The 21638-nt window shown below is 42.1% G+C and overlaps 3 protein-coding genes and 1 long non-coding RNA gene across 7 annotated transcripts; all 4 read left to right on the top strand.

The window, feature by feature from the left end:
* LOC8062483 (protein FAR1-RELATED SEQUENCE 5) lies at nucleotides 796-4672 on the top strand. Of its 2 annotated transcripts, none has more exons than XM_002466746.2 (4): nucleotides 796-1184; nucleotides 1403-3584; nucleotides 3684-3752; nucleotides 4144-4672. In XM_002466746.2, the coding sequence occupies exons 2-3, from the start codon at nucleotides 1470-1472 to the stop codon at nucleotides 3714-3716; spliced, it is 2148 nt and encodes a 715-aa protein (XP_002466791.2). In that variant the 5' UTR covers nucleotides 796-1184; nucleotides 1403-1469; the 3' UTR covers nucleotides 3717-3752; nucleotides 4144-4672. The 2 variants fall into 2 exon arrangements, with proteins under 2 accessions (XP_002466791.2, XP_021321074.1); XM_021465399.1 differs by lacking the exon at nucleotides 4144-4672 and adding an exon at nucleotides 4056-4110.
* On the top strand, nucleotides 4535-8583 carry LOC8062482. 3 transcript variants are annotated; one of them, XM_021465407.1, is made up of 14 exons: nucleotides 4535-4671; nucleotides 4756-4969; nucleotides 5050-5673; nucleotides 5744-5890; nucleotides 5963-6106; nucleotides 6193-6399; nucleotides 6474-6533; nucleotides 6599-7003; nucleotides 7076-7243; nucleotides 7314-7448; nucleotides 7541-7665; nucleotides 7735-7810; nucleotides 7905-8000; nucleotides 8086-8583. In XM_021465407.1, exons 5-14 carry the CDS (start codon nucleotides 5969-5971, stop codon nucleotides 8458-8460), a joined length of 1785 nt encoding a protein of 594 aa, XP_021321082.1. In that variant the 5' UTR covers nucleotides 4535-4671; nucleotides 4756-4969; nucleotides 5050-5673; nucleotides 5744-5890; nucleotides 5963-5968; the 3' UTR covers nucleotides 8461-8583. The 3 variants fall into 3 exon arrangements, with proteins under 3 accessions (XP_021321082.1, XP_021321095.1, XP_021321090.1); XM_021465420.1 differs by having other exon boundaries at nucleotides 7622-7665; nucleotides 8086-8565; XM_021465415.1 differs by having other exon boundaries at nucleotides 5744-6106; nucleotides 8086-8565.
* Nucleotides 11431-16384, top strand: LOC8062481 (probable E3 ubiquitin-protein ligase ARI2). Its single transcript, XM_002466744.2, has 4 exons — nucleotides 11431-11583; nucleotides 13169-13201; nucleotides 14797-15563; nucleotides 15664-16384. The coding sequence occupies exons 1-4, from the start codon at nucleotides 11431-11433 to the stop codon at nucleotides 16316-16318; spliced, it is 1608 nt and encodes a 535-aa protein (XP_002466789.1). The 3' UTR covers nucleotides 16319-16384.
* Nucleotides 17974-21378, top strand: LOC8062480. The gene is made up of 2 exons (XR_002449298.1): nucleotides 17974-18286; nucleotides 21099-21378. It is a non-coding gene; the product is annotated as an uncharacterized LOC8062480 (long non-coding RNA).

Below are 21638 nucleotides of genomic sequence, written 5' to 3'. Positions count from 1 at the left end.
GTATTTGTACAACTAACAAAATGTGAGTACAAAAAATTACCTGCACATTAGTAGACTTAGTTCTTTGAATAGACTACAAGTTAAAACTTAAGTAAACCTTGTATAACAAAAACAATTCAAACCTTATTAACAGCAGTACATCAATATCACATATCCTAATCAAGAAAACTTATCTAACATATTAAGTTGGAAAAATAATCAACTGCACGAGCACTTCATCAATATCAAAAAGCTATGATTAAGAGAAACATATTTATATCAAAAAACTTGATTTCATGAAAACAAATTGTACCTGGGTTATAAGTGAAACATATTTCTGCTACATATGATTGTTGTTTGACTCTTTATAAGTGAATAGACAAAGTGATGTGCTATAGGAGTATTGCTTAACAGAGTTCTGACAAAAAAAAAACAGTGCAGCTGGGAGCGGCATTTCTCTTGAAGACCCAGTGATAGTCAGGAAGAAAATAATATTGAATCTATGGCAAAAACAATCTAAAAAAAGAGGCAGGAAGAAGTGAACTTCACTACTAATAACCTAATGAGGTGAGCAGGGAATATGTCACGACATTTAGGTTTTTGGTAAGATTTAAATAATAAACCAATATAAGAAAGATATGTTTTACAATGGTTGGGAAAGTACCGAGGTACTTCCTGGTACTTTCATTTTTTTTCTAATTAAATAAGAAATATATTACAGTGGGTATTTTAGTAATTGAGAGTGTGGTCTTTTGGAATTAGACTTTATGGGCCTATCAGCCTAGACCCAGCCCAATCTACCTCCTTCTACCGCACGCACGGAGATGACATTCTGCGACCGCACGCCGCCGCTCGTCCGCCCGCGCAGATGCTTGCGCCTGCCGCGAATCCGCTCCATCGGCCACCCGCACCCGTCGTCCGCCCGCCGCCGTTGTACACCTCGGCAACTAGCTGCCACAGCTAGTCGGAAGCCTCCATTCCCCCACGTTCGCTTAGTTCACGACGCACTGGAGCGGCGCGACTGCTGGTCCCCTTCCCCATCAGTCCCGGCAAGCCCCCACTCCTGCGCCCCGTCCCCCAGCGAGCGCCGACCCCGGTGGCAGGCTGCTGACGCGTCCCGGCGTCCCGTCCCCTAGCTCCAGCCTCAGCCGGCCAGGCCCTCAGCGCCCCTGGTCCAGACGCCCCTTGCGGCCTTCCTGGAGATGGTTAGAGCTTCTTCCCCTCTGCATTTTTCTTTTTCTTAGTGTTATTAAGTTTTCCCAAAATCTGTAACCCTGACTGTTCTTTACCATGATTTAATTTGTTATCTAGTTGTTGTATGATTATATTTGATTTAGTTCAGTTTATGCATCTTATAGATGTATGCAGTAAGAGTTAGGGATGTATTGATCGACTACTTGTGCATTATGCAATCTGGTTGTAGGATTTGTGAAGTACAAAGAGGGGTGGAGACTTCTTGTGGTCTTCTAATAATTTTTTGAAGGGAAGAGATGGCCGATTATAGTGCCGAGTCTATACTGGAATATGAGGAAATTGTAAGGAAATTGTTTGGTAGCGAAGACGAAGCCTTCGAGTTTTATAACAAATATGCATTTGATAAAGGATTCAGTGTGAGGAAAAGCTATGTGGAGTGGGACGATGCAAAAACTGAGATAGTCCTGAGGAAGTTTGTGTGCAGTCGGCAAGGTTTTCGTGAAGAGAAGTATATGGCCAAGGAAACTAAGAAAAGGAGGCCACGGGACATCAGCCGGGTTGGATGTGAAGCCAAATTGGTCATTGCGCGTGACCAGGAAGCAGGGTGGTGGTTTGTGAAGGACTTCATCGATGGGCACAACCATACGCTAGCGACAAGGGACCTTGTATGTTTCCTACGTTCGCACAGAAGAATCAGTGATGAGCAAAAGGCCGATATTGTGGAGATGGAAATTTCGGGAATCTGCAAGCACCAGATTATGGATATTCTGGAACTGCAGTATGGTGGTTATGATAATGTCGGTTGTACTAGTAGGGACTTGTACAATTTCTGCTATCGCTATAAGAAGGAGACAATTGCCGCTGGTGATGCAGAAACAGTGATCCGTCACCTGAAGGCAAGGCAAGAAAAAGATCCTGAGTTTTTCTTCAAGTTTTTTGTTGATGGGGACAATCATCTTCAGGGTTTGTTCTGGTGTGATAGTCAGTCTCAGCTAGACTATGAAGCTTTTGGTGATGTGGTTGTGTTTGATAGCACATATAAAACCAATCGATACAACTTGCCATTTGTGCCATTTGTGGGTTTAAATCACCACCGGAGCACTGTTATTTTTGGTTGTGGAGTTATTTCTCATGAGACTGGTGAGTCATATGAGTGGATGCTGCGGACTTTTTCAGAGGCCATGTCGCAGAAGCACCCGGTGTCTGTGATCACTGATGGAGACCTTGCAATGCAGAGAGCAATAAGGGTAGTTTGGCCAAATACAAACCATAGGTTGTGCGTATGGCATATTGAGCAGAATATAGTTCGTAATTTGCATGATGATAAGGTTAAGGAAGAATTTAGGTCTTTTCTATATGAAACTTTTTGCGTAGAAGATAGTGAGAGGAAATGGCATGAGTTTTTGGAAAGGCACAAAGTTACAAGTGAGGAGTCGTGGTTGCATCAGATGTATCAGATGAGGCACCTGTGGTGTGCTGCTTATCAGGTTGGACGTTGTTTCTTAGGATTAAGGAGTAACCAACGGAGTGAGAGCCTAAACTCTGTGCTGCATACACGTCTCGATAGGAAAATGTCATTGTTTGACATGTTCCTTCATTATGAGCGTTGCCTTTCTGGGTTGCGCAGGAATGAGGCTAAGCAGGACAGTATAGCGCTGCACTTTAAGCCTTTCACAGGAAAGGATGCTTCAAAAATTGAGGTAGATGCTTCAAATCAATTCACACCAACAATTTTTGCCTTGGTTCAGTGGAGTATACATGCAGCAAATAAATGTGTGGTCAGCGACATTCTTGATGGGTGTGATACTACTTTCATTGTGGCTAAGAAGGATAAAATGGACACCAAGTATGAGGTGCATTGCAACATGGTAGAAGGCAGTTTGAACGACATTGCTTGTTCTTGCCAGAAGCTAGAATGTGTTGGCACTCCTTGTTCACATATATTTCATGTATTACAACTTCTGCATGTAGACAGTCTCCCTAAGTGTTGTGTTCTTGACAGGTGGACGAGGAGTGCAAAGTGTGCATTTCCTCCAATAAGGAAGAGCAACATATATGACTATTCTAAAAGTCTAGTTAGGTACCGTGATCTACGGAATTTGAATCACGCAGCATCCTTCAGGGCGGCTCAGTCTAGTCAATCATATCAGCGACTGAAGCACGTTTTACTAGATGAAACTGATATGAAATCACCAAGTGGTAGTGGAAATGAAAAGATTAGGTATGGTCCGATGGTTGCTCAAGCACTGGAAGCTGATTGTGGAAAGGTTCTAGATCCAATGCATGTGCCAGGAAGAGGTGCTCCGAAGAAAAAGCTGAAGGCAGTAAATAAGAAGGAACGAGGAAAGGTGAAATGTACTCTTTGTAAGGACGTGGGTCACAATAGGCGTACATGCTCGAGGAGAAAAGAGGTGCTAAATTAGTAAATAATTTATAGTTTAAATCATTCTGATGCTCAAGTTTGTCATTATAATTGTGCAGTTTGTATCTTAAGTTATGTTGATCTGTAGGAGACCAAGCTCCCTGAGGATTTTGATGCTTAAGGATGATTGTGCTTGTTGGCTGCGTTCTCCATCAAGGTATGTCGGGGTACCACTTACCAGCTGCCACTTGTTAATTGTACCTTGTAGTTTGTCGAAGTTCATGGCTGACCCTTTGTGAATTGTCTGTAATTGTAATTCTTTTATAGCACTGAAAAATTAGCATCTTGTGCACCTGTGAGAGCAGGATATACTGAGCAGACTCACTCAAAAATTGTTGTCTGTAATGGCAATTCAGGTTCCAGAGATTGGTCTTTTTTTAGGCTGGAGACATTTTATTTTCTTTTAAAATAGAATGTCAAAATCACAGTGCTAACAAATGTTATATAATACTTTATGCAGCAATGCTCGCATCAGTCAGTTCATCAATTCCCATGTCTAGAATGTCAAAATCACAGTGCTAACAAATGTTATATAATACTTTATGCAGCAATGCTCGCATCAGTCAGTTCATCAATTCCCATGTCAGCTGTGGTGCAAAAACTTTGGCAAGAAGGAATACTGAAGGACCTTCCAAGTACCATGAACTCCGGGCTCCTTGCTTCTGCATTTTTTTGTGAAAACCTGAGGGGTTTGACGTTGTGATTGTAAACACGGCATGTTGTCCTTTTTTCACTTAATGTTTAAGGTTGATTCATAATAAGTCTTTTGTATATGTGGTTGACTGACTAAGATGGTATTGTCATTCCCAAAAAATAGTAATCACATTGTTTCCTAAAAAACAGTGAACACGGTGAAACACGTCGAAGCCAACTCCTGGCTTCATTCTGTCGCCTCCCTTAGGAATGGTCTCTATCACCTGCTCGCCGCCGTGAAGCAACGATCGTGTGTCAACGGATCACCAGTCACCAGGCGGAGGTGTGCCGATCAGTCTACATCTCTGCCTCGCCGCTGTCAAGCCACGCTCGGCCTCCAACATCCTCCTGCCCTTCACCACATCTGCTGTTACATCAAAGAGGTGCTTAACATTAGTATGATCAGCCTTATGTATTTTCTTTGTACTACAATCAACTTCTACATGTAATCTGTGCTGATTTTCTAGGAACAAAAAAGCCTTGGCCAAATTTGTACACATGATGGAAGCGTCGGTGTTGACACGAAGCGATGGCAACGCTTCAAGAACTGACGGCATCATACCTGACAGTCATGAAAATCAACCTACTTTGACCATGAAGAATTCTGCACCACGCGCACCAGTGGTTGGACCAGGTATCCAATTAGCCAATGAATCGCCGCTACCAGATAGTGATGACGAGGTATACTTGTTGACAATGATTTATTCATGTAGAATTAGTTCAATATCTCGTAACTTAGGTAGCATTCATGTCTGTTGCAGATTGTCAGCAAACATTCTAAAATGCATCTAGTATGCTCACCATTCAGATTTGGAAACATGGTTAAAGGCTTATCAGATAAACACAAAAAAGCTATTGAACATTGTGGCCTTGGAGGGCTCCTACATTTGAACCCAGTGACCCTTCGTCGTATGATATTGATTAAGCTTGCTAAGCGTCTTGACTACAAGAATCAGCGATTCCATATATGTGGTCAGAATATACCTATGACATCACAGGATGTACTCAAAATAATGGACCTCCCCATACAAGGATTGGATGTATTTAGTTGGACAAAAACAAAACCAAACATAAACTTGATCATTGCTTATGGAAGTGGGAACAGAATATGGACTACTGACCTATTGCAAATTCTTACTGAATCCAAAGATAAAGAACCAGACGATGACTTCATTAGGGTATTTGTTTTGTTCGCAATTGGAGTTCTCCTAGCACCGACAACAAAGGATTATGTAGACTCCAAATATTTGTCGGTGGTTGAGGACGCGAGCAACATTGCAAAGTTTAATTGGGGTCAATTCACTTTGACTCATCTGCTGAGCTCAATTCATAATTTCAACCATGGCGAACAAGTTAATTTACAGGGGAATTTAACACTGCTGCAAGTAAGTCTTACATAGTCGTCTGGAGTATGATTCAATTTCCTATAGCATCACTAATGTTTCCTACATGTAGTTCTGGTACTGGGAGCATGTGCATCCATATAGCCACCACGGTTTTACCTATGCCCCAATCCCACCACCACTGATGGCAAGATAGGATGAAAGCACAGCTAAAGTAAGAACGGAAGCTGGTAGAAAAAACAAAATAGACGATGGAATTGTAAGTTTGAGTACACAAAATTATATATGTTCTATTCTCTCCTTCAATCCTAACTTTGGCCACCTTTTCAAGGTTGTTATGAACATAGCTCAAATCATAGGACACACTAAATTTGATGAAACCATGCCTATCAGTTCAGCAAATGAACGTATACATGCACATGAAGGTGTCAGCTATCAGCCACGTTCACTAGAACAGAGTATCAATAAGCAACAGGTAAACCTATCAGACCAACTTGCTTTGTTTATTTACTACATTTATAATGTATCTCTAATCAACTTGTACTCCTATTTATGGCACAGATGGAGCAAATAGTACAACGTATGAACAACAATCATCTAGTATTTCAGAATGATATGGGTAGACAATTCATGTCCCTAGAGCATAAACTTGATGCCAAACTTCTTGCACACGGCGAGGCGATAGCAGAAATAAAAATGGGGGGTGTTGTAGGAATGAGAATATCTAAGCTAGAGGATGATTTTGCTGAATTAAAACAGGAATTTCAGGTATGCTATTTTAACACAGTGATTTAATCAATTGATTCTTATATAACAGTCCGACTGAAAGTTTCCTGTGACAGGAATTGAGGCAACTACTGCAGGCAAATCTACAGTCTATGTCGAAGGCTGCATACATCCAGGTATACTTTGGACATTTTCTTTGTACGACCAACTGTTTGGCCCTCATTGACAATCTATTTTTCAGGAACCATCGAGTCTACATCCACAAAATTGTACAGTATTCTTTCAACAATATCAATTCAAAGAGGAGGGCAAAGAACCTGAGGAAGCATCTACTAGACAGGATAAGATTATGGCAGATAATAAGGTGCCTTTAGACCTTCCCACAAATCAAATTGCACCACACAAGCCTGCTTTCCAGGATAAGATTATGGCAGAAAATAAGGAGCCTCGACATGCTCCCACTCATCAAATTGGACCACGGAAGCCTGCATTCGACAAGGATTACCTCATCACTACAGAGGACACAGAGGCTTTCTATTTCTTAACATATAGTTACTCAAAGGCTGAAGTTGTTCAAATAGATGACTATGTCCTCACAATTGAACACTTACAGAAAAATGTCACAGATGGCTTCATATATGATCAGGTTAGACCTTTTCAGTGCATCTAAATCATCTTGTCTACATATGTGTGATGTTACCTACATTTCAAACCTCAGGTTATCAATGCTTACGCACATATAAGCAGTGTGGAGACCGATTCCACATCATTCATAACAACTTTGCAGGCTCGAAAGTTGTTAGGTGAAACTGGAGGCATAGACAATGCAAAACAAACAACAACATGGGCTAACCTAATTGCAAACAAATGTATTGGAAAGAATTTGGTATGTATAATTTCATTTAAATCTCTATACTTATATCTCCCCTATTAGTACTTACACCCATTTTCTATAGATATTTGTCCCAATGAATGTAAATGACAACCACTGGGTCCTATTAGTACTGAATTTCTTAAAAGGAGAGATTCAAATCCTTAACTCCCTAGCCTCCAACCCCCATACTAGAGATGTGGTCAAAGAACATACACTGGTAAGTACGCTTATTATATTAGTTACATACACAACACAATTAACACATAGCTTTTACACATCTAACTAATCATATGTCGAACAATAAAATAGGTGGGCAACATACAAGAGTGCATTGACTTTGCTATTGCCGTTGGTAATGTTTCAGTAACCCAAGCTATCAATATTATGCAGTGGGAAACAGAAATGTATTCTAACATACCACAACAAACAGATGGGTAATATATTATACTTTTCCTATAAAATTTATTTCTCTACTATACTTATTTAACATTATATACCTGCAGCCATTCTTGTGGTGCATTCGTCCTTAAGTACATGATGGCATGGGATGGGGACAAGATGACAGAACATTTCACACAGGTCACTCTTATATTATTTATAGACTACATATATCTAATCACTAAAACATAGACTGGCACTTTTTAAACATCATGTTAGTTCTTCTGAAATTCAGACCCACATACATATTTTCAAAAGGAAAATTAGCTCCGCACTCCTGCGATCTGATTGCAACAAGCTTCGATTAGGCTCATATAAGGACCTTATTACGGTACGTGGTATAACAATGTATCACATTCTTATCATGGGTTCAATACTTGTTCGTTGTATCTAACATGTCTCATTTGAACTTTCAGAAAGAGGCTTACGATGCAAAATGTGCTGAAGTTCAGCAAGAAGACATGAGTAAGGCGGCTGATGACGATGTCAAAGAGATTAACAATCCTATACATGCCAGCAACTCCCATTCCTCAGATAAAAGGGGACGGGGTCGCCCAAAGAAGAATGAGGCTGCTGACGACGATGTCAAAGAGATCAGCAATCCTATAGATGCCAGCAACTCCAATACCTCAAATAAAAGAAAACGGGGACGCCCAAAGAAGAACGACAAAACTCCAATGTCTGTGAAAGACCAGTTAACCACCGCGTCTATTGCTAATCGTGTCGAACGCCCAAATCGCAGGGTCTCTAATCCAGGACCGTTGCAGTTGAGCCCCTACAAGAAATTTTAAGTTACATTATCGACTCTATATGTAATAATGTTACTATTTCCATTATTTGTGTTCAGCCTGTAATTTCTATATACTAAGAGATAATTGGCCTATGTTCAATGTCCAGCTTGGTATTATTGTTTCTATGAGATGTTTATGTTTAAACAAAGCAAGGTAATCATTGGAGCTCCCACAGTTTTCACATAAATCTAGCAAAACGAAAGCCAAACTGCAGCATGATACCTGCTGCCCTCATTCACACACGCAACGCAAGCTTTAAAAGAGCAACTGTTTTTTGACAACCAATATTGACAACAAATGATTCACCCATCTTACTATCTTTGTCAGAGAAACCCGGGAAGATTGTGGATGAAAGTAAAGAAAAAGAAGATTCAGTGTGGGGATGGGATTGGGTCTGGGTGTATTGACGAAGCCGTGGGTTGTTCCAACTCCAACACCTGCTACAAGTCTAGAACAGAGACCAGCACGTCATGAGCAGGCACTGCTCCTTTGATTGCTAACTACAGAACAACTATGCAATCCTGTCAGCTAACCAGGGAACGAGTGCTCAACAATTTGGCTTCCAAACTCGATTTTCAGAAGAGTAAGATTTTATCTGATGCTAGTTACTCATGTACTCATGTCAGATTCGGTCCTAGTTAGTTCTGTAATAAAAAACCAATGCCAAATTTGCCAACGCTAACAAATTAAAAAGATACAGGCAAATACTAGACCTCTATCTAAACTTGACCAAATTTGCACCTGGCCACAAACTCAATGTAAACTAGATCTTTTTTTGTATTCTTCTTCCACCCAAATGCAAGGGATAAGCCAGGAATGTTCATACCTCGACGATGCAATCCTAGGCCCAGCTCTCCAGCCTCGCCATGCCCGCGCCGACCACGCCCATCGGGGCCGCGCCCAGCACCGGCCGCCGCGCTCAAGAGTCCCAGACCGCCGCGCTCCGGAGTCACAGCCGTCCCCGTCGCACTCCGGCCACCGCACCTCCACCGAGGCTCACCAGAACTCGCGTCCTAGCGCATCCAACAAGCGTGCGCGGGTGCACTCACCGGCAGGAGCAGCTCGCTCGGGATCCGGCGCCCCGCCCGCCCCGCACTCCCCGCCGCCGCACTGCAGAGCACTCCGCTCTGGCCACACCTGCCGGTGGGGAGAGAGATGCAACGCCATGCCCAAGTACGAGAAGCCGGATGAGTGGATGACCCTTCGTATAAGACATGGAAAATCTCTTTTCTACCCTTTAATGGCCACATTGAAATGACAGAATAGCCCTTATTCGAAAAAAATGAAAATAAAAAAAAGATATGGTACCACATATTTTGGTACCGGTCCTATCAAATCTGGTACTTTCTCCTACTATTTGTACTTCCACGTACTTTCGCTTCGGTTCTTCCTACTTTTCCACCGTCCGATCGTAGACAATGGATGGTCCATGTTTTTTTCAACCATTGTAAAATTTCTCATATAAGAAAATATTGGGGAAGAGAAGGGAAAAGAATCAAGAGATGAGAGCAAAAGAATGCAAGCCAGAACACGAATCAAAACTGCAGCAGGTCAGGTAACTTGGATTAAAAATAAACTAAGATAAAAAATATTGGGGAAGAGAAGGGAAAAATTGACATTGTAGCAGAAAATGCAAGCTAGAATATAAATCGGAACTACGGTAGCTTATTGGTAAGTTGAATTTAAATAAACCAATATTGTAAAAAAAATGGAAAAAGAACGGGAGAGAGATGGGACTCTAGAGCGTTTGGCAGAAAGAGGCCGAGAGCTTTCTGGAGAGAGAGAAAGAGCTCGAAAGGGGAAACAAATTGCTCAAATTTGGAGAGAGACGAGTGTCGGATCTGAGGGAGAGAGAGGAAGAGAGAGAGAGAAAAAGAGGGATAAAGAGAGACGATTGTTGGATGAGAGAGAGAGGAGTGTCTGACCGAGGGAGAAGATAGAGGTATAAGAAAGGTGAGCAAGGTTGTTTAGTTCCAATTTTTTTTTAGGCACTCTGGTCTTATTTAGTTCTTGAAAAAATTTACAAAAAATTTAGATTCTTTATCACATCAAATCTTGTGGCGTATGCAAGAAGTATTAAATATAGATAAAAAATAATTTATTATACAGTTTGCCTATAATTTGCGAGACGAATCTTTTGAGCCTAGTTAGTCCATGATTGGACAATATTTATCAAATACAAACGAAAATACTACAATGTCCATTTTGCAATTTTTTTGGAACTAAATGGACATTGTAGCACTTTTGTTTGTATTTGATAAATATTGTTCAATCATGAACTAATTAGGCTCAAAAGATTCGTCTCGCAAAGTACAGACAAACTGTGCAATTAGTATTTTTTATTTATATTAATACTCCATATATGTGCCGCAAGATTCGCTGTGATGGGGAATCTATTTTTTTTTCATTTTTTTGAACTAAGGCCTTGTTTAGTTCACCCAAAAAATAAAAAACTTTTTAAGATTCTTCGTCACATGGAATCTTGCGGCACATGCATGAAGCATTAAATATAGATAAAAATAAAAACTAATTGCATAGTTTGACTGTAAATCGTGAGACGAATCTTTTAAATCTAGCTACTCCATGATTAGACAATGTTTATCAAATAAGAACGAAAGTGCTACAGTGTCAAAAACTTTTTGAATCTAAACAAGGACTAAAGTTCTAGACGGGAATTGAAAGGAATTTAAGTTAGGAATAGAGATGGAGAAACAGGAATCGAACGAGAATAAGCAGTCTGGGAATTGAACCTTGGAAACAGATGGGCTGTCTCGACCATCACGAATCCTGATGAAATAGGAGACGCATGACAGAGCGGCCGCATGCCGTGGTGATAAAACCGGGACGCCGCCGCTAACTTGCGACTCTGCCCATTCTAACGAATTCCTATTCCCTCGCCCGCCGCGCCGCCAGCCACCGACCTGAATTCGCAGCCTACATACCTCGCCTGTTGCGCCACAAGCGACCAAGATGCCGCACCATCCGCCGCGCATGTACAATACTAGCGACTTCTACGGCAGTGATGAAGACGAGGAGCTGGTGACGGGGGACGACGATGAGGATGAGGGGTGGCAGGACCAGGAGGAGGATGACATGCCGCCGCGGCGGTCCCTGCAGATTTCGGTGAGTGACAGCGACTCTCCAACTTTTGTGGTTCCCATTATAAGTGTCTTAAATCTTGACTGAATCCGCCACGCATAAAAAAACTTTGATTTGATCGAATCCGGCGGCCTTTGATCGTGTCCCTATTTATTACAAATCCTCTCGTCGTCGTTGCAATTATAATAATCTACAAAATTAAACAAAGGTTAAAAAAAGTTTATCATGCACTAGTATTCAGTGGCGAAGCTCGCAGTCAATCCAATGGAGGGCCAATTGTTACAGTATAGCAATAGTTAGGTTGCGGTTACCACGTGGTATGGCAACACTAGTGAGCGACGGAGTATATTATCATGGTGCCTTCAAGCAATTAGATGCGGCTTGTGTTGTTTGCAATCAATAGTTCAAGATCATGAAGGCTTGTGTTTGATTCTAGCTAGACTTCTAGACGGATCAGTACGTACCATAGTGAAATTGTTGATTTGTTGCATCTTTGAACATCCAAAACATTTGAATGAGCTGAACTCTTTACAATTTTTTCTTGGGCGGGAGGGGGGGGGGGGCGTCCAGGTTGGTCGATGGGTAGCTCCGCCAGTGCTAGTATTATCGATACTAAGCAGTTGATTTCATAAATTCTTGCCCAGTTGGCTTTGCTTGTGATGACTAATTTAATCTCAATTTAGTGTTTTAATAGAAACCAATGTTTCTTTCCTGAAACAAACCAAGTAATAAAACGAACTTGGTTTGGTTTAATCCTTCTGTATACACCTTTGAAAGTGAAAACAATAAGATACATTCGAGGTTCCGTAACTTGCATAATAAATCATGTAAGCTAACAACATTTTTTTAGGTGGAGCTTATTTACGTAATAAGACCTTGGCTGAAACACACTAGCTCATTGAAAAGTTTGGAAGTCGTCATTCGGTCACTGGTACTAAGGCCAGTCTCAATGCATAGTTTCATGATACAGTTAACAAGACTATAAACTAGGTAACCGAGCCACAAGAGTTTCATGGGGATGAAACTCCTCTCTCATCTGATGAAACTCCTTCATTTAATGACTCTGCCAAGTCAGCAATTTTGCTTATGTGGCACCCTATTTAATGTGCATGACACTCCCATGAAATATGCATTAAGACTGGCCTAAATATATACGCATTAAGAACCATATTTAATGCCGACTATGGCAGTAACTTTGTATTTGTTTATGATGATTTGCATTGAGAATTTAAATTATTAATAACTCTGTGCAACTTAATCACTGATTACTGAGAACAAATTTCACCTGTATCACCACCAGAACTTTAATCTTGTGTGTATATGGCCCCTCATTGGGGGCACATACATCTTTAGTTTTCACATGCTTTGGGTTTAGACTTCTACTAGACTGGTGACAGAAATGTATTGGTATATGTTAAGGAAAAAAAGAGAGAATTCTAAAAAAAGCTTCAACCAAAAAATAAAAGAAAAAAGATTAAAACTTTAATCCGTGACCTCAAGAAAATTACAATCTTGGTTTCTTTTACAAGTTTTTTCTTGATGTTGTTTTCTCAACTACTATTGCTACTTTGACAAGATCAATAAATCAATTTTGTTCCTCTTGTTGCAGGCCATTAAGAAGGACTCTCTTTCGGTGGCGCAGGTAATGTTCTGGCTTGACTAGGCATTCTTAAGAGTTAACTGATTACTGACATGTTATTTATCAATCAAAATATGCACCTTCTCCTACATGTGTTTCATGTTTGTAACTCCTTTGTAACAATGAACAAAGGAGGAATCCTGTACTAAAATTAATCCTATTTGAAAAATTCTATGGGTGCCCTACCTAAGTATTGGACCTCCAGAATTCATAACAAATCTATTACTACAAGAAATTTGAAGAATCTCTAACATTAGTCCAGCTTCTTGGAAAAAACCTTTTACATCTTTCTCAAATTCCTTTTGTTCTCTGCTTCATGAAAACAATTTTCATTTTTACATTCCATAGGATCTGATGAGGTGCTACGGGACTGCAGTCCTGCTTTCTGATTCCTATGCTTGGATAATCCTACTTTCAATTTGAACACATTATATATGCGTAATAATTTAAAACATCTTCAAGAGTTTGCTAAAAGCACTTGCTATCCTTGTTTGTTTTGGCAAAACATAAAAAATCATGGTCCAACAGCTTGGTAACTGACTTTGTGTAATCTGAGGAGTTGGTATCTTGAGCTGAATCCGCGCATATTTGCGTGTGAGTTTGGCTTGCCATCCTGCGTAGGACCGCCACCTGCTCATCTTCGGCGCCAATTAAATGCATATGTTTAGAACCGGCCGGCCTAGCGGCGAGGGGACGCCCTGCACTGCATCACTTCGGCCAACACGTGATCCCATCAAAATGCATCAAATTGTTTGTCACATCAACTCTGATGGCCGGAAAGGGATGTCACATGTCCTCGTTGCACATAGGACATGTTTAAATACACTTAAAAATTCTAAAGTTTACAAGAGATTCTATGTCACATCAAATCTTGCAACATATACATAAAATATTAAATATAGATAAAAAACTAATTGCATACTTTACCTATAAATCACGAGACAAATCTTTTAAGTCTAGTTACTCTATAATTAGACAATATTTGTCAAATACAAACGAAAATACTATAGTGTCAAAATCCAAACAGATTTTGCATCTACACAGGGCCATAGATTGAAAGTTCCCGAGCAAAAGCAGCTTTGCATACACTATGATAAGATGAGGCGATGGTAAAAATTAGTTCATCTAGTTTAGAAGTGGGCCTAGTTTTTTAATTTTATCAAGCCTAAATGGCAAACTATTGGAGATACAATCTTTTTTCACTTGTCATATAGTTTAAGCACTTGTCAAATCACAAGATTTGCCAAGTAAAATTTGTCAAACTCTTGGAGACGCTCAGTAAGCATCAGTCAACTTCTTAAAAAACCTTCTTTACATCTTCTCTCTTTTTTCCAGATTCCTGTGTTTTTGTGCTTAATGCAAGCTGTTTTTGTTTTTATTTTCATCCCATAGGATTTGAGGTGCTATATATGGTACTATAGTTATCCTGCTTTCCCCTATTCCTGTTTGTGCTTGGATAATCAACTTTCAATTTGAAAAGGAGCCTTATTAGCCCCTAAGAGATTAGTGAACCTATTATATTTGCTTAATATAATCTTCTAGTAAGCATCAGTTTAGTGATTAGTACAGCCTTCCTTGTGTCCTCTATACATCTGCAGCAACAAGACCTGTCCATGGTGATGGGCCTGTTCAACATAAAGCAGCACCACGCGCGTGCTCTCCTCATCCACTGCCGGTGGAACACCGATTGCCTCGGTGACCACCTGGAGAGGAAAGGGCAAGAACGCATGCTCATGGAGGCCGGCGTCGTGCTACAGCAACAGGAGACGAGCAGCAGCAGCAGCAGCAGCAGGGTGCTGTGCGAGGTGTGTTTCGAGGACTCGTCGCCGCGCCACGTCTCCACCATGGACTGCGGCCACTCCTTCTGCAACGACTGCTGGACGCAGCACTTCGTCGCCGCGCTCGACCTGGGCAAGAAACAGATCCGGTGCATGGGGTTCAGGTGCCCCGCCATCTGCGACGAGGCCGTGGTGCAGCGGCTCCTGGGCCGCCGGGACCCCGCCGCGGCACGGCGGCTCCACGACCTGCTCCTCCGGTCGTACGTGGACGACAACGGCGCCGTGAAGTGGTGCCCCAGCGTTCCGCACTGCGGCCGCGCCATCCGCGTGGACGCCGCCGACGAGGCGGAGCCGCTGTGCGAGGTGTCGTGCCCCTGCGGCGTCAGCTTCTGCTTCCGGTGCGCCGCGGCCGCGCACTCGCCGTGCCCGTGCGCCATGTGGGAGCGCTGGGAGGCCAAGAGCCAGGGCGAGGCCGAGAACGTCCGGTGGCTCCTCGCCAACACCAAGAGCTGCCCCAAGTGCTTCAGGCCCATCGACAAGATCGACGGCTGCAACCTTATGACCTGCCAATGCGGCCAGCATTTCTGGTAATAATTAAACTAAGCTCCATCTCCTCGCTCACTGTTATAATGGCGCTGTTCGCTTGTCCGAAAAGTCATGGCTACTGTTCGTCGCTGATGCATGCAGTTGGCTGTGCGGCGGCGCCACAGGGTTTGCACACACATGGACTAGGATCAACAACCACAGCTGCAACCGCTTCGAGAAGGGGGAGGAGAAGAGGAAGGTGGACGACGCCAAGCGGCAGGTGCGGCGGTACGAGCACTACTACCAGCGGTTCCACGCGCACGACTTCTCGTACAGGGCGGAGCACGACAAGCTGGGGCCGGCGGTCGCCGGGCGCGCGCTGACGCTGGAGCGGAGCGGCGGCGTCCTGACCAGGGACGCGGCGTGGCTGGGCGACGCGCACGGGAGCCTGCTGCGGTGCCGGCAGGTGCTGGCGCGCTCCTACGCGTTCGCCTACTACATGTTCGACGCCGAGGCGACGGCGACGCTGTCCATGGCGAAGAAGCAGGCGCTGTTCGAGGACTACCAGGAGCAGGTGGAGGGCAACGTGGAGCGGCTGTCCAAGCTGCTGGAGACGACGGACGTGCCTGAGCTGCCGGAGCCGGAGATCCTGCAGGCGAAGCAGGACGTCACCAACCTCGTCCGGGTCGTCGAGGCGCACTGCGGCAAGATGTACGGATGCATCCAGGACGAGCTGCTGCCGATGCTCGTCGAGCCCATGTCCATCGTGGCGTACCAGCAGGGCGGCCCCAGCAAGGCCCACGAGTTGCCGGCTTGACTCTTTTTTTAAAAAATAATAATTATTATTATTCCTTTCGTTCCAAATTATAGATCATTTTGACTGTTTTGGTACATCAAATTTACTATATATTTAGTATTCTGTCTAAATCATAACAAATTTGATATATTTGAAAAATCAAAAAGGCTTATAATTTAGAACACAGAAAACGTTAATTTAAAAGATCAACTTAAACAGAGGGTGTAGTAATTTGGACGATCAACTTGAGTTGCCGCTTCACCGGCTGGCCTTCTTTCATTCTTTTCTCTTTTTTTCCCTCTAGAATTTCTTAAAATGGACCAAGGAATGATTTGAACATTGTGCCAAAGTTGAAAACAACTTGCTTATTACATATACCACCAAAATATGTCACCAGCGAGGATTCCTGGTTTGAAATTATATACCTTTGAATTTCACTGGAGTTGAAAAACAAGAGACAACGAGGTCGATCAACGACGGGAGTTGGAAGTGTCTCAAACGACGAAAGTGAAGACTTGGCAACAACGTACTACCTACGGTGGGAAATAATGCAATTCTAATTTTGATCAACGTCAAACTAATTTAAATTATTGATTTTATGAAAAATTATCAACGTTTAATAATATTTAAAAAATGTGAAGTATTCGGAATATTATGGTTAGATAAATCTATATATGCCACGTAAATTGGTGTGCTTGATAGCTCATTTGGTTGGGAGTAATTGGAAAGAGGGAATGAGAGGGTTCAAATATTGAGGTTTCGATAATTTTTTTGGGTTATATGAGAGTAATGGTTTTAGTGGGAAGGAGAATGTGATCAGTTTAGATGGCGAGCTCCCATCGTTTACTTCCTAGGCAGACGTGGCATTTGAGTGGAAGTTGTGCTTTTAGTAGTCGCATCTTCAATGTACATCATGACTTACGAGCAAAATAAACGAATGAGACTAAATATCAAATTTCCATCTCAATTCTCTCCGACTTCGTTCGTTCCAAAAATAATGTTACTATCACTTTGGAGTCAATCCAATATCAAGTTTGTCACTATATGTACAAAAGATACTAATGTTAATGTTGCGTAATAAATATCATAATAGAAATAATAAATATTTTATTAACAACCCATATTTGAGATGCAAATATAGATATAAACCTAATAAAACTTTTTTAAGTTTGATTTAGTCTAAACTTAGGGCAACAATATTTTGAGATGGAGGGATTAATCGCCAAAAACATTGTGAGAGATTCATGATTTGGGGAGTTAGTTCATTTCCCTCTTGAGTTTGAATGTGTTTATCTAAGCAACCCCTAAAACAAACTGAGACTTTTTTGTGCACTAAAGTTTCGTTTCACTCCTTTTATTATTTTGCATCATTATCACCATCATCATCATTGGGCACTTTCCAGATTTGTGTTTGTTACGTTATGGCGTTTTCTAGAATTTAGTGTAAATCATATTTTTGGTGCAATCATGAAAACCATTTATAAAACTATACTTATATTTTTTTAAAAAAAACTGAAAAAAACCTTTATAAATTTTAATATGATTTTAATAAAATTTTCACCAATTACATCAAAAAATGTGTTTTACGGCGAACGACATAGCAATCGGTCAACCCATTTGGGCCGGAGGCCCACTCGACTCCGAAAGACCAGCGCGTAAAAACGACCCGAACCCCCTCTCCTTCTTCTCTGCAGCAACCGCATCGGATCCCTAGGGTTTAAGCCGCACAGCCTCCACAGCTCGAAACCCTCGCCGCCGATCGGATTCGGAGAAAGAGACGCGAAACAAGATGTTCCTCGGCGCGGTCCCGCGTCGCCCGAGCAAGGAGGCTGCGTACAAGCAGCTGCGGTCGCACCTCGTCATCATGGCCTCCTGCGCCGCCGTCATCCGCGCCGCCCCCTACATCCTCCACTTCCTCACCCGCGACGGCGATGTCCAGGAGCTCAAGCTCGAGCTCTAGGCCCCTCAGTTCCCATGCCACCTCCAAAGGTGAGGCCCCCCCCCCCCCTCCCCCGGTCCTTCTCCTCCCCTCAATAGGAGATTCGTTGCCTTGCGTCCGTTTGACCCCCCTTTATCGCAACAGGCTTGTGGGGATTGATAGGTCTCTGTGATTGCGTGTGGTTCGCAGCGATTTTGTTTTGTGTTCACGGTAGATGAACCGCAGTCGGTCTTTAGCTCGTTCCTGTCGCATTATAGGTTCTGATTGAACGATTTGTTGACTTGGATTCGCCATCCTTTGTTGGATAAATCAGTGTGGCACTAGGTCATCATAGTTTAAATTCTGCAATTCCAAGAAGAATTGACCAGATGAATTGTTACATTAGGTGTTTTAGTTCACTGGTGGGTTTCTTTGAGTTAGCGGTCTTGATTAGGTGTCTGTTGATATGGTATTAAGTATTATTTAATGTTTATTACTCTTATGTTTGAATTGTTAGGGCATTCACAATGCAGAAACTAGGTTAGCTTCTACGTGTATTTATTATCCTGCTAGGTAAGCATTTTTGTTAATGTGACAAAGTATTTATTGAAGGGAGAGAAGAGAAAATAGAGAAACCGTTTCTACATCAAGAAACAGAGTATTAACGCGCATTGAAGGCGCAAGATACAATCCAATCCATTCTGTGTTGGGCATGGTGGCATCATTTATATCGGCCTTAGATCCCATGCTCCCACAACCTCCCTCCCTGCTGCTGAGAGTGCTGCTGCCAAAATCCTCTCCCTGCGCATGCTGACATCGGGTATCCATCCATGCCTTTTCTTCTCGCTTCTGGATCCAACGCAGCCACAGCCGATGTGCCACCGCAGTCCACTGTGTGGAGGTGCACATCCTACGCTGGTCTCATGCGCAGGTATCCATTCATGGCTTTTCTCCTCGCTTATCGATCCACCGTAGCCGCAGCCGATGCGCCACTGCAGTCCACTGTGTGTGGAGTACATCCTACACCGGTCTCACACACTGACATCAGGTGTCCATCCATGCCTTTTCTCTTTGCTTCTGGATCCACTGCAGCCGCAGCCGATGCGCCACCACAGTCCACTATGTGTGGAGGTGCACATCCTACGCCAGTCTTGTGCGCAGCTCAAACCGTCTCCATCTGATTGGTGAACAAGCTCCACCTATCATCTACTTGCCAAAATCCATCCCCAATTGCTCTTACCCAAGGTTTCATGATCCCAATTTCTCTGCAAGAATGAATCGACCAGCTAGAGTAGAGCAAGTTGAAAGATCATAGAAGCATACTTTGGGTACAAGGTGAAACACTGGTGCTCTGGTCGCCGGTGCTCATAGCTGTTGGCCTAGCTGCCTATTCTTCTGCCGCTAGTGGTCTGAATGGTATGATTCTTATATGCATGCTTTGGCTAGGATGTGTTCTGTTCTGCACTTCTGCTAAGTTGTGACTAGTCTAGATTAGCTTCTGCTACTGGCTCGAATCAGTTACTGGAGAAACTGTTGTCCATTCAGTTTCTGAAGAAATAATTGACCCCCAATTGTTGTAACCCACTTTTTATGGTATATTTATGTTCTGTCTCTGCGCAAAATAAAAGCCTTGCTTGTTCCCTAATGATTTTTCATATGAACAAACGTGAAATTTCTTTGCAGTGAATTTTTCATATCCACAATGGTTGAGTCTAAACTCTTTTTTTAACTCGATAGTGTAATAGCATGATGGCCAAACACTTGCTTGCCAGTTGCCACAGCAGATCAATCTCTGTCTCTCTTTGTAGTGCATGTACGAAGTTATTAAATTTTTCTATGCATAGAAACTACTATGGAAGCCATGCATTGCAAAGGTTAGGTCTAAAAGGAATTTTGTTTGGCTCTCTCCTATAAACTACCCATATAAACTGTGTGTTGGGACTGCCCTTAGAGCTTCACAATTGAAGAAAGTAAACAAGTACCCGGATCTCGATTTTATGTTTGCAAAGCAACCTGGACCATCGCTAGTCCATCCTGGTTGTATACTTCTATGTCAGTGGGATCTGGGAACTCATTATTGTTTGATCTGTCTTCCTTCCTTCTTTCTTTCTATTTTTAATAAAAAAAACCTTATTGCATATCTTAAATTTGACTCTTTCATTGCCTTGAGGCACAATTCATCATCAGAGATTTAAGCTTATGTAATTAAGTTCAAACATTTGAGACAGGTTTATTCTCCTGCTACCCATCTGGAATTCTGTGCTTTGGAATTCAAAGACCTAATCACAACTTTATGAGGACATGTTGAAGGACGTATATGTAGCTCAAATGGACTATTACTTTTTTTTTGTGAAAGTGCAAACTTATGAGACTTTGATTTTTTCACAGTTATGGCTGATTTCCATTCTCAGTTTTCACCATTAGGTGATTGATTGGTTGATGAGTACAATGATGATTTATGTGTGTGATAACCTGACCCTTGGAATTATTTTGTCTCGTCTAGATTGATTAATGCCCGTTAAATGTAGCCTGTGGTACTTGATGAATTTGGTAATGATATGCTATTTTGTTATATGGACATGGTAAGCAAGTTTTAATTTTGTTTTCTGCACTATTTGTTGGTGTATCGTTCTAACCTGATTTTCTCATATGCATTTTTATTATTAAGGATCTGTTAATAGAGTTGTGTGATACATTGTCATACAAGTGTGGTATATTCTCTATGCGAGTGTAGTATTGAATTTGGTGTGGAAGACCTTGGACCTTGGTTTGGATATCATATTGAATACGTCTGTTTTTTTGTCCATTTGCTGCTCTAATTGGATGTTTCTTGTTTCAGTAAGCACAAAAACCACTGACTGATATATTTCTTGTTTCTGCTAGGTTCTACAAAGGCAATCGTCATTTGAGACTACTGCAAAGTAATATGAAGTCAGCGACCCCAGTGCTACTTAAGTTTCTTTGTTCTTTCAAATTTAGTGACAATGGTGTAGTAACTGGCTTGTGACTGTGACCAGTATTGCATTTTGCCTATCTGTATGGTCTAGACTTGTCTGCATTGGTGGATCTGCAGAGATGTTATCATTCAACCATTCTCTGAGCTCAGTTGCCATGTGTAGGACTTGTTTCGGCTTGAATTTGTTATGTGTCTGAGCTATTCTTACGCACTGCTTGATTATAGCCACGAGATGCAGCAGGCGGTGCTCTGAGGTCATCGCTGGTATCACAGTTGAAGTTGGCCAGCATAAATCACAGCTCTAGAGCCTTGAACTCGGTTTGTTTATTTATATGTGCAAGTGCTTCGCGTTGCATTCGATGATCTTATTAGAATAATTAGTACGCTTGATCTTATTATAGTAAGTAGTATGACGAGTTTAGCAGATCCGGTAAAATCTGGGAGACCGATGGAAGGATGAGATTTGT

Source organism: Sorghum bicolor, chromosome 1 (genome assembly GCF_000003195.3).
Source record: "Sorghum bicolor cultivar BTx623 chromosome 1, Sorghum_bicolor_NCBIv3, whole genome shotgun sequence".
NCBI classification, from domain to species: Eukaryota; Viridiplantae; Streptophyta; class Magnoliopsida; order Poales; family Poaceae; genus Sorghum; species Sorghum bicolor.
Note: the sequence above shows the minus strand (reverse complement) of the source record. Positions and strands in the feature narration are given on the sequence as shown.